The 14,145-nt window shown below is 38.8% G+C and overlaps 1 protein-coding gene across 5 annotated transcripts; it reads left to right on the top strand.

Annotated features, from left to right (window-relative positions):
• The first annotated feature begins 779 nt into the window (after positions 1-779).
• Positions 780-13,897, top strand: unkl (unk like zinc finger). Of its 5 annotated transcripts, none has more exons than XM_085351737.1 (16): positions 780-851; positions 1,476-1,685; positions 6,366-6,542; positions 7,551-7,684; positions 7,825-7,960; positions 8,039-8,156; positions 9,146-9,230; positions 9,333-9,499; positions 9,672-9,863; positions 10,837-10,887; positions 10,988-11,165; positions 11,263-11,352; positions 11,453-11,689; positions 11,909-12,096; positions 12,177-12,434; positions 12,613-13,897. In XM_085351737.1, the coding sequence occupies exons 1-16, from the start codon at positions 787-789 to the stop codon at positions 12,766-12,768; spliced, it is 2,442 nt and encodes an 813-aa protein (XP_085207863.1). In that variant the 5' UTR covers positions 780-786; the 3' UTR covers positions 12,769-13,897. The 5 variants fall into 5 exon arrangements, with proteins under 5 accessions (XP_085207863.1, XP_085207864.1, XP_085207862.1 ...); XM_085351738.1 differs by having other exon boundaries at positions 11,242-11,352; positions 11,978-12,096; XM_085351736.1 differs by having other exon boundaries at positions 11,242-11,352.
• Positions 13,898-14,145: the final 248 nt, after the last annotated feature.

Genomic DNA, 14,145 nt, shown 5'->3' with positions numbered 1-14,145 from the left:
ATTCAAGCATATTTTTTAAATCCTGTGACATAACAGAAAGTTGGCCTGAAATCGGTTAGATTTAATGAACACTCAGCACATAACATGAAAAACAACTGATTCTAAGATGAAGCTTGGTTTTCTGGCCCTCTCTGACTGGAGCTTTAAACTCCACTTGTTGCTCAGTGATGGCTTGATAATCCTTTAAAAGGTTTAATTGGATGAGAGACCATTTATTTATACTACTCACAAGCAGTAAGGTGCATTTGACTAAACAAAGTCACTTTTTTCAAGTAACACTGAGGGTTTTACAGGTTTTAACACGACAAGCTTAATGATTGCAACTATTTAAAAACAAACAGACAGAAAAAGGTAAATAAAGGCAGAGAAATTATTTAACACAAAAGCTTTTTTTTTACTTTTGTGTTTAAGCCAAATATTAAACACAACCTATAGCAAAACAGCTATTCAGACTATTAAAAATAAATACAAAAGAAAAAGAAAGAACGCCATAGCCATAGGTAAAAACTACAAAAAGAATGACTGAAATATCATGAAATCTCTAAACGAATGAAAATCTAAGTACAATACAAACAAATACAGGTATATTGGTATGAGGCGTAACAAAGGCATGTGAATAAGATATAAACAGTGTGTGAAGTGAGTCATCGTTCCGTGATTACAGTGCCCCCATACTCCCCCCGTGCGGTCGCGTTTGGTGTTTGCAGTGCGCTGGCGTGCAGGCGAACATGCATTCACGGGAGCAACAGATCCGAGCGCATGCGCAATTCATTGTTTTGACTGAAAATGCCGTCGGTTTCGAAAACGGCGGCCAATGCGTCTCCTCAAACCGAGAAACCTACCCACTATACGTGAGTAAAGCTGCTGCAAAGAAACAACAAAATCGTTCGCTGCTGAAAATGCTCTTTTGAACGCGCACCTTTGCGCGCGTGCATTTCCAGCATTCCTCAACTCCTGTGCGTGCGTTAAAAACATGGTGCTTTTCCTGGCTTTGTGACTACCTAACGTTACATAGCAGACAGCGACTGTACGCTAAAGACATCTGCGTCAATACAGGAAACTCTAGGATCTTAAATCACCAAACTGGTTAGCCAACCGTTAGCGGGATCGTTTTGAAGTGTTTCGTGCTGTTGATGAAAGGGTTTTGATGGGTCTGGTTAATATTACACCGTCAACTTGGTTCGCTAAATGATTAGCCAGGAACTCGCTAACCAGTCCGCTTGTAAATAGCTCGGCCTTATTTTGAGTTCCCTCTTGCTACGCACATTTATAGACGTACGCTCAGGTGCTCTGTACGAGCTTTACGACGAAAAACATACGTAGTCTTCACTCAGCATAGCAAGCTAACTCTACTGACCCAAAATGTATAGTAGGCTACAACACGACTCCCTGCTAAACTTTTCCCTTGGCTAAGCTCTTACTTGCTAGCGGATAGCCGTTTAAATCCCGCTTCGTGTTTGCCCTGCTTGTTTCAGATACTTGAAGGAGTTCAGGACAGAGCAGTGCCCGTTGTTCCTCCAGCACAAGTGTACGCAGCACAGACCCTTTACGTGCTTTCACTGGCATTTTCTCAACCAGCGACGAAGGCGACCCATACGAAGAAGGGACGGGACTTTCAACTACAGCCCCGACGTTTACTGCACCAAGTACGACGAGACCACAGGCATCTGCCCAGATGGCGATGAGTAAGTCCCGCAACTTCAGTCAGGGCAGCTACATGAGTGTGTCACTGCGTCCTGGCAGCTGTTGACGTTTGAAGCATGTTTGTTTGATCTCAGTTTACTCTTTTCATGTCATGTTTTACATTTTTCAGGCTGTATGACCAAAATAGCTTTCCTGAAAGGTTTTAAAGAATTTTAGTTGTTTATGTATAATGAACATGTCTTTGTCTCGCACATAAAATGAAATTAATAACAAGTAAAAAAGCAAATAAGAAAAAAATGATGCCAGCATTAGGTAACATATTTTGTGTTTAATTTTAACATCAGTATTGCTTAGAAATGTCCATCAAAAAATGACTCAGTGTTTTGTGTTTCTGATATACGGCTGCACATTTAATCGAATATTAATCTCAATCGTGATTTTGATTTTCCACAATAAAATGATGATGATTAATTGATATTGTAAATCCGTCCTTCGCCAATAGAACATAAAGCAAGAGCAAATCAGACACTCCCTGACGACATGCCTGCCTGTGCCAATCATAGCTGTTACCTGCAGCACACTACACAGCCTCAGGGCTCCTAAATGCACTGGACCGCAGTGATGACATACTGTAGATAACAAACCGTTAAAAAGTCTGTCAGTGCAGCAGAAAGTGAAGAGCTCATTCCTAGAAGTTGGATCATCATCATTTGTTGTTTAGAAATGCTTTGGATTTAGGGCAGGTGATGTTAATAAATGCAACAAGCCTGCAGCATTTTTTCTAGATGTGTTGCGCCACAAAACAGCACAACTACTCAGTGTTCCATCCGCTTTACAAAGCAATCACATTCTTTTTGGCCAACGATGTGCCTCCATGAAAATGGACTTCAGGTTCATCATGCAGGTACAATGAATTGCATGAAAGGCTTTATATTGTGCTTCAAAAGGTGCACTTCGGTCTGGTGTATATCACAACACCTCAGAATTTTTAAATGAATAGCAATGGAGCACAATGTAAGAGTAAAAGCTGTACTTATTTTGGGGCTTTTTTTCCCCAATATTTTTCTTCTAAAAGCTTCACTGAATGAGGACCAGTTTTATTTGAATACAAATTTTTTTACATAGTTTTGTCATGCAATATGAATATAAAAACAGCTTTATATCTTTTTGTTAGAGCTGGGCGATAGAACGATAACGATATGTATCGCGATATAACTTTTACTCGATAGAGAAATTAAGCTATCGCGATAGACCTCGCCGCTCTTGTCCTCTTAAAAAAAAAAAAAAAAGGTCAGCCGATCCAAATTCAGTAGCGCAGAGCTGAACCAATCACAGCCGCAGCGTCACGTCGCGTGACTTGCTACGCACAGCACAAGTGCCAAGCCGCACGTGTGTTTGTTTGGGAAGCAGCCAGCGGGTAATGGAGCCAGCGCATAATGGAGGAAATGAGTGTGCCGACTAGAAAAATCAACCGAGCGTGACCGAAGAGAAAACAGATGATGGTTCCAATGCCGGAGAGATTGTCGAACGGAAGAGCCAAAGAAGTTCCGTAGTGTGAAGGTATTTCGGCTATTTCAAGTCTGACAAAAAACAGAGTAGCGTGCACTGTAAATTGTGCCGAAAGCAAGTCTGGAAATACAATAAACTGGTGCATGCGTCACACTGTGCGCCGCGTTATTGTTTCGGTGAAATGAATTTCTACAATACTGTTACTGTTAATTCTACTCTCTGCAGTGTTTAAATGCTTACATATACACACAGTTACTGTCCCTCCACACGTAAATCTACAAGTCTGAAATCACAATTTTTTTTGACAGGATTTGCCCTTTATGTGTAGTATGAGAGCAAACCCTCTTGTCCTTGAAGTGGGATATTTGGCTACGTTCACGCTGCAGGTCTTAATGTTCAATTCCAATTTTTTGATCAAATCCGATTTTTTTTTCTCTGCTTGTTCACACTACAAATAAAGTGTGACAGCAAACACGCTCTAGTGTGAACCCTCAAAGCGGCCCGCATGCGCAAAAGAAGACGTCACACACAACGCGCTCTGTTTAGACCCAGACCAAACAATATTGTTTGACTGATGGCCCTTAATATAAAGACTTGTGTCGGACTTTACGTTTCCCAATTTTTCTTTAAGTTGTAAAGTTATTTTGTTATTTACATATGGCCTAACAATGATCCATATTGCTGTTTTAGAGAGGAGCGGTGCTTCAAAGGATAGTTGCAGATTTCTGTCAGAATCTGCAGATTATACAGTACAAATAAAATATTCACGTTTCTTCAACGTTGTCTTCCCAACAGTTTCACTGGATGGCCAGGAAGTGTTCGCGATGTCTTATCTGGCGCTTCACCGGCGCTGATAATTGCCGTCTGTCTTGTGTCAGTGACGTAAAAGACGGATTTAATGCGACATGACCGTTCAAACAGCAGTCGCTTTCTAAAACATCAGATATGTATCGGATTCAGTACCACATACGAAAGTGACCCAGATCGGATTTGAAAATTATCGGATTTGTGCCGTTCACACTGTCATACCATGATCGGACATGGGTCGCATAGGGTCAAAAAAGTTGGATTTGATGCGCTTTCGCCTGCAGTGTGAATGTAGCCTTTGAGAGGCTGACTCTGCCCCCCAGCATTATATTTACTGCTTCTGCTATTACCTCTGTCTAAAGGCTGTGTAATTTGACACACAACCATTTATTTATATTCCAGGCGTCATATTTTCGAAATATCCATTTACCACAGTGCCCCATTTATAGTTTAATATGTGATTACTGATTATGGAACATCTGTAGTTTTGTGTGTTGGGTATTTTGTGGGCTGTCCCTGGGGGGAAATGGTTTCGCTAAAGGGCTGCGCTTCTCGGTGAGGTGGAAGTTTAATTATCGAGCTGCTAAAGGGTTGCAGTGACATTCCTAATACTAATGCAATAATTTGCGCCGAGTAGTATATACAGACAGCAGCCTCTCGGTGTGACAGGAAATTGTGATGGCGCATTTAATCGAGTGCCTGATAGAAATGATTAAAAAAAAAATGAAATGATTAAAGTATTCAATCCTTACAATTCCTCCTCTACTAATGGATGCTATTTTTGTATGACCTTATGTGTTGCTATAGCAACTGCTCAAGAAAGGAAAATTTGGTTTATTCAAGAGGCTTATTTGCTCTACATATCTTGAGGCATTGGTAGTGTGTTAGCCCTGCATTGTGGTAACAGAATAAAGCGTTTTAGCGCAACTTCACCTATTTCCAACATGTATGGAGGAAAACAAAGTCTGAAGCAATTAAAGCTCAAGCAACATGCATATAAAGAACAAGTTTAACATTGACTGATTCAGCTTGTGGCCTTCAGGATCATTATAAAACGTGCTGCAGGCAACATTTTAATGTGTGCAGACTAAATAAATAAGTAAAAACATTTCTATATGGCCAACATACATATCCATGAAAGAGGCAACAGCACAGATGGCTGGGTGTATGGTCATGTGGCTTAAAGCCAATCATTGTCCCTGAAAATGGGGTGTGCCCAATAGAAAACCAGGGTGGTACTTAATGTGGCACTTAGACAGGAAGAGTGTAAATAACTGGGGTTATTTAAAAAAAGAAATCCCCATCTAGTATCACACACATATCCACTACAAGGGGCACTTTAAAACAACAGGAAGAAAAGTACAGTGGGTAAATAAAATGACGTATGCATGTAAATGCTTTTCACAAAAAGAAAAAGTGCTTTCAAAGGGATATGTCATCCAAATAAAATGGTGTAAACTATTAAAAAAATGCTCTGAAATCATAAAAAGAAAAAAATACACATATTTTGGAACCACGGGGAAAATCATATTAATTAAACATTCTTTGATATTATTAGGTTAGGGTCTTTTTTAAAATAAAAAATCAATAAATATAAGAGATATTATTGTCTGATATAGGATTATGTTCAACATTCCTGTGTCTTCCTTGTTGTACTTTTTTATTTCACGGTGCAACAAATGTTTTGAGATGGTGAAAGGTCTGAATTACCAGCAGGCCAGTTCAGCACCTTGGGCTCTTTGGATGAGAAACCATGCTGCTGTAACAGATGAAGTTTGGGGTTTAGTATGCCCTACAGAAATATTCAATCCCTTCCCTGAAAAAGTTTGTGATTTGGATCAGAATATATGTTGCTCTGAAGCCAGTATATCTTTTTAGCTTTGATGCTGCCTTTGCAATCTTGCAAATCCATAGGTACTAATGCACCGTTATACCCCATATCATACGGGTCAGAGATGCAGGCTTTTGAACTGAGCACTGATAACTGCAGAGCTGCTTTTAAGTTTGAAAACATTTGCTCGGAAGAGTGTGTTGCAACTTGTGTGGTTGGTACACAGATTGCAACATTTACATCAAGGTTAAAAGTGTCAATCACTGGCCTGCAAAGTTACCATTTTAAAACTCTAGATTTCCAGAGTCCTGCACTTACAGCAGAATCTTAAAATATGTACAGCTATAAGAATTCCTTTATAGTCCTTATGGATTTATAGTGAATTGTTATAGCATTAACATTAATAATCGAAGAAGGATGAAGCATTTTAAAATAATTGTACTTGTGCTATATGTTTAGTTTTTGGACATTTTATGTTGCATATTATTTCATTGCCTTGTCAGATTGTTTCTGTTCAGATATCCTATTTGGATCAACTGGTGAAAGTTGTGAATGTTTTCTTTGTTTTTCTTAGCTGTCCTTATTTACACCGGACCACTGGTGACACAGAGCGCAAGTACCATCTACGATATTACAAGACTGGCACTTGTATCCATGAGACAGATGCTCGAGGGCATTGTGTGAAGAATGGCCTCCACTGTGCTTTTGCTCATGGGCCACATGATCTCCGACCTCCAGTCTATGATATCAGGTGACATGCAAAGCAAATAGTGGCCTCTTTTATGCCTGCCAGACTTTTCACTCAGAGCTTACAATGCATTTAGCAAATGAGCTACATTAAACCCCTGCAGTGCAGAGTAGCTATTTTGTATGTGTGGATTTGGTTTATAGAGACTTTTTTTTTCCTGAACAAGTTATAATATATAAATATGTTTTAATGAGCTTAAGGAGTCTGTTTAAATCAGTGCATACACTCATAAGTAATGGTCATGTACTGCTCTGCTGACTTTCATGTGAGCTGGACAAGTAAAACACATCAATGACAACCTGTTAAAAAGAAACGCCTCCAAATTTGTCTTTATTTCTCATGTCTCAAGACAGTCTGACAACATTAACAATTAGCTAGTCATTTATAAAACAAGTTACAGCCAAATTAAGAAAAAGAAGACATCATGTCTTGGTTTTTCCAGCATGGATTACACTCACATTACAAAGAAATGCTACTATTGAAGATGAAAGAAGGGTGTGGGCACAGGGTCTTGGTTTTCACGCTGTCTGTCTTTGTGAAAGTGACAATGGTTCAGACTCAGATGAAATTACCAGCTCACACTACTACTTTAATGACATCATTGTCAGTGTTTCTGCTGTAACTTCTCCAAAATCCCTTAAAAGTTTTACTCTCAAAAACCATTACAGTGGGCCCTGTTGGATCCTTTAGTGGTCCAATTCCAGCCCACAGGCCGTAGGTTTGCAGTTTCCTTTGGATGTACTATATACATCTAATCCATGATATGGTGTCTCTTTATATTTATTTGTGTAGTATTTTGAGTTTCAAAGTAAGCAAATATCATTAGATTGAAACTTGTTTTTGACTGGTTATGAGAGTAGGCTTGGAGATTTCCCCTTCAGAGTGTTTTTCAGTTTCCTTTAAAAGTGTTTTTTGGTGTTGTTGTTGTTGCTTTGTTTTTGTTTTGTTTTTGTTTGTTTGTTTTTTTTAAGGTACACTGAGTTAAAAATGTTTTTAACTCTTTATGCACAGAGAAATCCAAGCACAAGAGGCCCTCCAAAATGGACAGTTGGGATCTGGGGAAGGGATTCCTGATTTGCAGCCTGGTGTGCTAGCCAGCCAAGCTATGATTGAAAAAACTCTGACAGAAGATCCCCGGTGGCAAGGTTAGAAACTCCAACTTGCATGCCGTTTGTTGTATTGAATGCTAATCAAATCAATGTTCTTTATTTATTCGTTTTGTTTATTTATTTATTTTTCATTGTAATAGGGATAAGAAAGTAAACTGCGATGCCTCTTTTTGCAGATACCACTTTTGTTTTAGCCAATTATAAAACAGATCAGTGTACTAAGCCACCCAGACTATGCAGACAGGGCTATGCTTGCCCCCACTACCACAACAGTAGAGATCGGAGGAGAAATCCTCGAAAGTTCAAGTACAGGTGAGTTTTCATTCTGTATAAGTTAAAATATGAAGGCTTCTAATTCTAAAATGTTAAAGCTGCCTCTTCTGAATGCAGGTCAACTCCTTGCCCTAATGTGAAGCACGGTGATGAATGGGGCGAGCCCTCAAAGTGTGAAAGTGGAGACAGTTGCCAGTATTGCCATTCTCGTACCGAACAGCAGTTTCATCCAGAGGTGAGTTAAGTTTGTTTTAGTCACGATGCGAGTTTTTCAAGCTTAGAGTGAAAATACAATGGCCATAATGCATAATATGATGTATTTTTGAGCATTAGTTGTGCCTAGAAGTAGTGTGAAATGTCAACAAAATGTTCATAGAGATGCTTATAAGCAAAAAACTCTTTCACTCACATAATTATAACCATTTTGTGTTAATGCTACATTTAAAAAAAAATAAAAATTTGTAATAGTAAGATTATTTTAAAAAATAAGATTATTATTATAATCTTAATTTTAAAATTAAGATTATAATAATAAAGATTATTGCACATTTTCATTACTAGTACATGTCCATGGTACTGTATTTCTTGTCCTGTTCATCTTCTTGCCAGACAGATACATGTATCATTGAGAAAAATTACAAGTGCTCGGTGGATGTTGTTTATATGGAAAAACAGAGTAATTTTAGCCTTGTTACTAGGCATGTACAGTTAAATTTTTGTGATGGAAGTTGTTGTTGTGAAATTAAAACAATAGGAAGCTTTCATAAGGTGCTGAAGGAAAGGCTAAAAATGGATTGTCACCCATTGATAGGTGGTTTCCAGGCAACATGATGGCATTAGATCCTGCGTAATTCAACTTCTGTGGATATAGATTCAATTCAGTTTTATTTATCTAGCAGTAGTTTATAACAACGGCCACCTCAAGATGCTTTATATTTATTTTGTTTATTGTAAGTAAAAAGCCTACAATATCAGTGGTATAGAATGAGAGGCCCCCCCAGGAGCCTAAGCCTGTAGCATAACCATTGGCTGGTTCAGGGTCACCTGAACAGACAGATTTCATGTATTAGTCATATTACTGTGACTACATCACTCATCTCCTCGGTCTCTAATGTATGAACCATAATATTGTTTTGTTGATGAGACTGACGCTGTGGTTAGTTTTCTATAGTGAGACACATTTTCATCTTATTTCTTTATAATCCTGATTTTCTGTCTCCCAAGATCTACAGATCCACCAAATGCAATGACATGCGCCAGACTGGATACTGTCCCAGAGGACCGTTTTGTGCATTTGCACATGTAGAAAGTAAGTGCATGTTTGCCTTAATACTATCTTGAGTACAGTGAAAAGGATTTGAGGGTGTTTTGAGACTTAACATATACATATGTTATGTTTATATGTTTTTAGGAATTCCTTCTACAGAAGAGACCATGAGCTCATTGCTAACAGCGATACAGTCGAGTTCTCAGTCCCAGCTGAGCTCTCAGCAGTATTCAGAGTGTCCAGTCACTGAGTGGAACAGTGGAGGAAACTCCACCAACAGCACAGCCAGTAGCAATGGACAAATAGGAAGTGTAGGTTGTCTCCATTTCTCACTCACACGAGACACAATTTTAAACAGTTTGATTTCAAACGTCTGAGAACTCTGTCATCACTTTCATAGCTCATCCATTGTGATGTTTTTATTTCGTGTCATTTTTTTGTATTCATCGTTTTTATAAGACCATGTGCACTTGTCTTTCTCAGGTTTCATGTTCTAATAGCTCAACTGTAACGTCAAGCTCAGGAAGCGACACTTTGTTATCCCCAATGGGATCCATCAGCAGCAGGCTCAAATCCTTAAATAATAATAATTCATGTTCAGAGTCCACCACATCCAGTGTCTCATCTCTGACGTCTAACTATCCCAAAGCTCCGGGCTTTGAACGTGAAGATCAGGTACACAGACTGCTCTCTCTAACCTCGGGAAAACCAAACCCCACACACAGCTTAGGGCTTTACACTTTTATCGCAGCCATTTGTCACTCGTTTATTGTTTGCCATGCCATTTTAATTTGACCACTTCAAGCCCTTTTCCTCGTATTTCATTGTTTGCTTGTCATGTCATTGATTTCTTTAAAATATCCCATTACGTACATGCACTATATGTATGTGATGATGACTTGTTAAATGTTAAACACCTGTCGAATATTACAGGACACTTGCTTTAAAATGACTTTAAAAGAGCTAAAATTTTGTTTTTGAGACACTACACTAAGGCCCAGTATAAGATGAAATAACTAGAACTGTGAATCATGGAAAGCTGCTTTATTAGAGCCCTAGAATAAAAATATGGCATAAAAATGGTCTCCACCGCTCCCCTGCAGCTGAGCCACAAACCACATCCTGGACTTTAAAATGAACATAATATGCTCACTTTATGGCATTTCTGTTCGTCTAAAGAAATGTCAAATCTTCTGAAGTGTAGCATTGTCTTATGATCAAGCTGACCAGCAAATAGTTTCGGTTCTTAAACTGCATTTGTGGTTTTATAGTTCCTTGCTAAGAATTCCCCTAAAGGGAATTTTTAAATGTTTTCTGGCTTTATAGAAGACTTCCACTCACAGTAAAATGTTACTGTCTCCTGCACTCACGATTTGCTAGTGCTACAAGATGAAGGCAGAATGAAGTAACGTGATCGGTTTAATTACAGTCTGCAGTCAGTCTGAAGAAAGGTGCTCCATAAATGTTAATCATCAGAATGACAAGAGCCGTGAGCGCTGCGAAGCCTAAGTGCAGGGACGGTGAAAAATGGTTAAGATAAAATGTGTTAGTCCAGGGCAGGTGCAATAAAACTATTTTGATTAATACTGGCTTGATGTAAAGGATATGGCACTGAAATAGACTGTCTTTGCCATTTGATCATTTCCAGATTAAGAACAAGGGACAGGTGGATCAAAAAATGATGGACCAAGAAAAACAGGTTTGTTTTTAGTGAGTCATTTAGATAATGTGTTTATTTTATTATGAAACTTGTAATTGAGAACATAGGAATTAAACGCTTTACTGTGCTTTGCTTTTAGACACAAAATACTGTATTCTCTGTGGTGAACCCATTGGCATCAAGCTTTACCTCCAGTATAACATCAAGCTTGGCCTCTAGTATTGGTTCAGACAGTTCTTCACCCACCACCTTATCAACGATGAATGCAAAAGCCACTCCTTTCTATCCAGGGAGCAACACAGTGGAGTCTGTCATTGGTAAGTGTATGCAAAACAAAGGGAAAACAGCTTGAACTGACTGTCACTCTGCAGTTTGTTGTCAAATTTCAGTCAGATTTGTTTTGTTTCCCGTCAGGATCCGCACTGGACCTCAACTTTAGTGACATTAATGTTGCATCGCTTGATAAGGAGTTAGAGGATCAAGATAACAGTGTGGGAATGGCAGGTAAGGTCACTTCATATGTTTCAAGCACTTATTCATCACAAATCCTTCCATTAGGATTTGTGTGTTTCTAAAGAACACCTGTATATGCTTTGTCCTTCAGGTCAAAGGGTGCTAAGTGGATCTGCTCCTGTCAACATTCCTGGCTCATTGGCACGATCATCTTCTTTTAATTCTTCATCATCGCTCTCCACCTCCCCTCTAAGTTCTCTCTCCCAGTCGCTGTCACAGTCCCTGCTGTCTGGGACAGTATCTCAGCAAAATCAACCTTCAAACATGCTAGCCAAGCAAGAGCACGGCCTTCTGGGAACACCCACCTCCTCTTCCCAGAACTCTCTGGGTAAGCTGATCACATTTTCCCCCGAGCAAGCTGGAAAGCATTTGCTTTCATCAGCCCCTTCCTTCAGCTTCCCTTCGGTGTATAATCTAGTTCTGTGTGCAGTAGTGAAGCTGAAAGTATGACTAATAGAGATGGATCGTGTAAAAAGTGACACAAGTTAGTGCAACCAAGATTTTGTTTAATCTAAATCGCTCTTATCTTAACACGTCGCTCACCTAGGCTTGAACGGAGGAGCTAGCAGCATTTGGGACTTTGTAAGTGGCAGCTTTTCACCCAGTCCATCTCCAGTTTTCAGCAGCCTAACCTCCACAACCACCAGTGCTGATGTGGCCCGCCTTTTCAGAGAGCTGGATGAGGCCAAGAGGAAGATCAAACAATTTGAGGAGGCCTGGCATCAGGTGAAGCAAGTAAGTATACACACTGACTGTGTGCCAGTTATTTCCCTTTTTATACTTTTTTTTTAATTCAACCCTCACCTTTGTTCCAGGCCTGTGAAGCTTGCCAGAAAGACGCTCATGAAGCAAAGGAGCAAGCAAAGACAGCAGAGGCAGAGCGGCAGCTGGCAGAACAGAAATGGGAAGAAACGGAGCGCAAGCTGAAAGAGCTCCAGGGGGACTTTGATGCGCTTTGTCGCACCCCTGGAACACCTCTTCTACGTAGCTATGGAGAGCTGGACCAGCTTCCCTTGTCTAAGCTTCACTCCATCCAGAGTCAGCTGCGTAATGACCTAGACCTTATAGATGGGGTAAGAAAGCCCAGAGCACACACAGCATTTCATTTGTAGCATCGGTTTAGTTTTAAAACAGTTTGTCAGACTGTCATTCAGATCCATGTTTGTCATCAAGCATGTTTATTTGAAAAGTCTGCATGAACTGCATTTCCCTAAGTTGCAGCTGATCTCAATTCTCTTCTTCCCCCAACAGGTAATATATCAGCTTCAGTCAAAGAAATGTATAGTTTGCCAAAAGCATGATCGTTGCATTGTTCTGCAGCCTTGCCAACATTATGTACTCTGTGAGAACTGTGCACCTAGTAAAACAGAATGTCCCTACTGTAGAACAAAAATATTGAAGTGGTGATGTACAGTTACTTAAGGTACTATTTAATCAATTAGCCCTTTGAAAAACTACTAATAAATATTACAATTTTCTACACAGCAGTGTCTGTTAGGATGAAATGGTGTTTGACTGACCAAACAAATAGTATTATCAATCAGATTGCATACAGGGGATTCAATCGTTGTGGTTTTTGCTCATTTTATGTTCACTTGACATCAAATAGCCAAGCACTTTCTATATGAAAACCAGGCATTTAGTTAATGAATAATATGGAATCATGATTAAAACATTGTACAGGACATAAAATCAGGTCCTCCTAGCACACAGCCACCTGTCTACTATCCCACCTAGGCAAGAGTACATACAAAATTATACATTAGAAGTCTGCTACTAAGCTTACTTAAAAATTCCGTACATAAGGACTGAGTTTGTATCTAAATGCAATGCTTATAACTTACAATTATGAACTGCTTTAATGTGAATAAACATTAAAGCATTGAACCATAAGGATGTTAGAGTGACATCTCAAAAATTGGCAAATGTTGGGAACATGGTGGCCATCCAAAGCTGAGGTTATTCTGCTGATGGTAAAGCTAAAGTGAGCAAAACTCAAAGCAGATATGTCTTTAATTACAGAGGAACTCATCCGGATCAAAAAATAACAATTTGGAAACCATTCAAGAAACCAGACATCCTAGCACCAAGTGACTGATGTCTAATCCAGGAATCACATATTTGTTTTAAGCTCAATTAGTCTGATCAGGAAAACAATATGTGCACTGGTGGTGTATGTGATGGAGAACCACAAAGCAGGTCCTTGTCAAGCTGAATTAGTATACATTTCATTATTAAACACAGCGCTACGAGAACTGTTTATGTGATGAAAACCACATTTTCATTGTAGTAAAAAAACAGATTCATAAAATACTAAAGATCCAGTAAGGTTTGTCATCTTTAAATCAAGAGAAAATCTCAAAACCCCATTTAAAGCAGTCCTCTTTAATTAAAGTCATATTTTCTTTAAACCCTCCAAAATAAAATTTCACCAACTTTCTTTTTTAAATGCAAAACAGTCAAGCATCATTATTTTGACCAACTTTCTGAAGAAGTTTTTCTTATTAAAAGCACTTTGTTGACCTGGGACTTTATTCAAGGGTATATATAAATATATATAAATATAGAAATTTGCTTTAAGCTGCTTTGTAGGTATTCTTTTGTGTCTTTATTTTTTAGATTTATACATTTGTTTTCTACATAATAAGCTACACAATGTCTGAAGCTTTTGTGTGTACTGTGAAACATAATTGAATATTTCATGTTTCCTATTGTTAGATCATAGCATGGTTCTACATATTAAGATTTCATTAAAAAAAAAAAGTACTTAATAGTTTCTACTTT

The sequence above is a fragment of the Diplotaxodon limnothrissa genome, linkage group LG4 (genome assembly GCF_057381915.1).
Source record: "Diplotaxodon limnothrissa isolate DT_005_m linkage group LG4, D_limnothrissa_male_GT1.1, whole genome shotgun sequence".
Lineage (NCBI taxonomy): Eukaryota > Metazoa > Chordata > Actinopteri > Cichliformes > Cichlidae > Diplotaxodon > Diplotaxodon limnothrissa.
The sequence above is the reverse complement of the archived record's forward strand: the minus strand, read 5'-3'. Positions and strand labels throughout refer to the sequence as shown.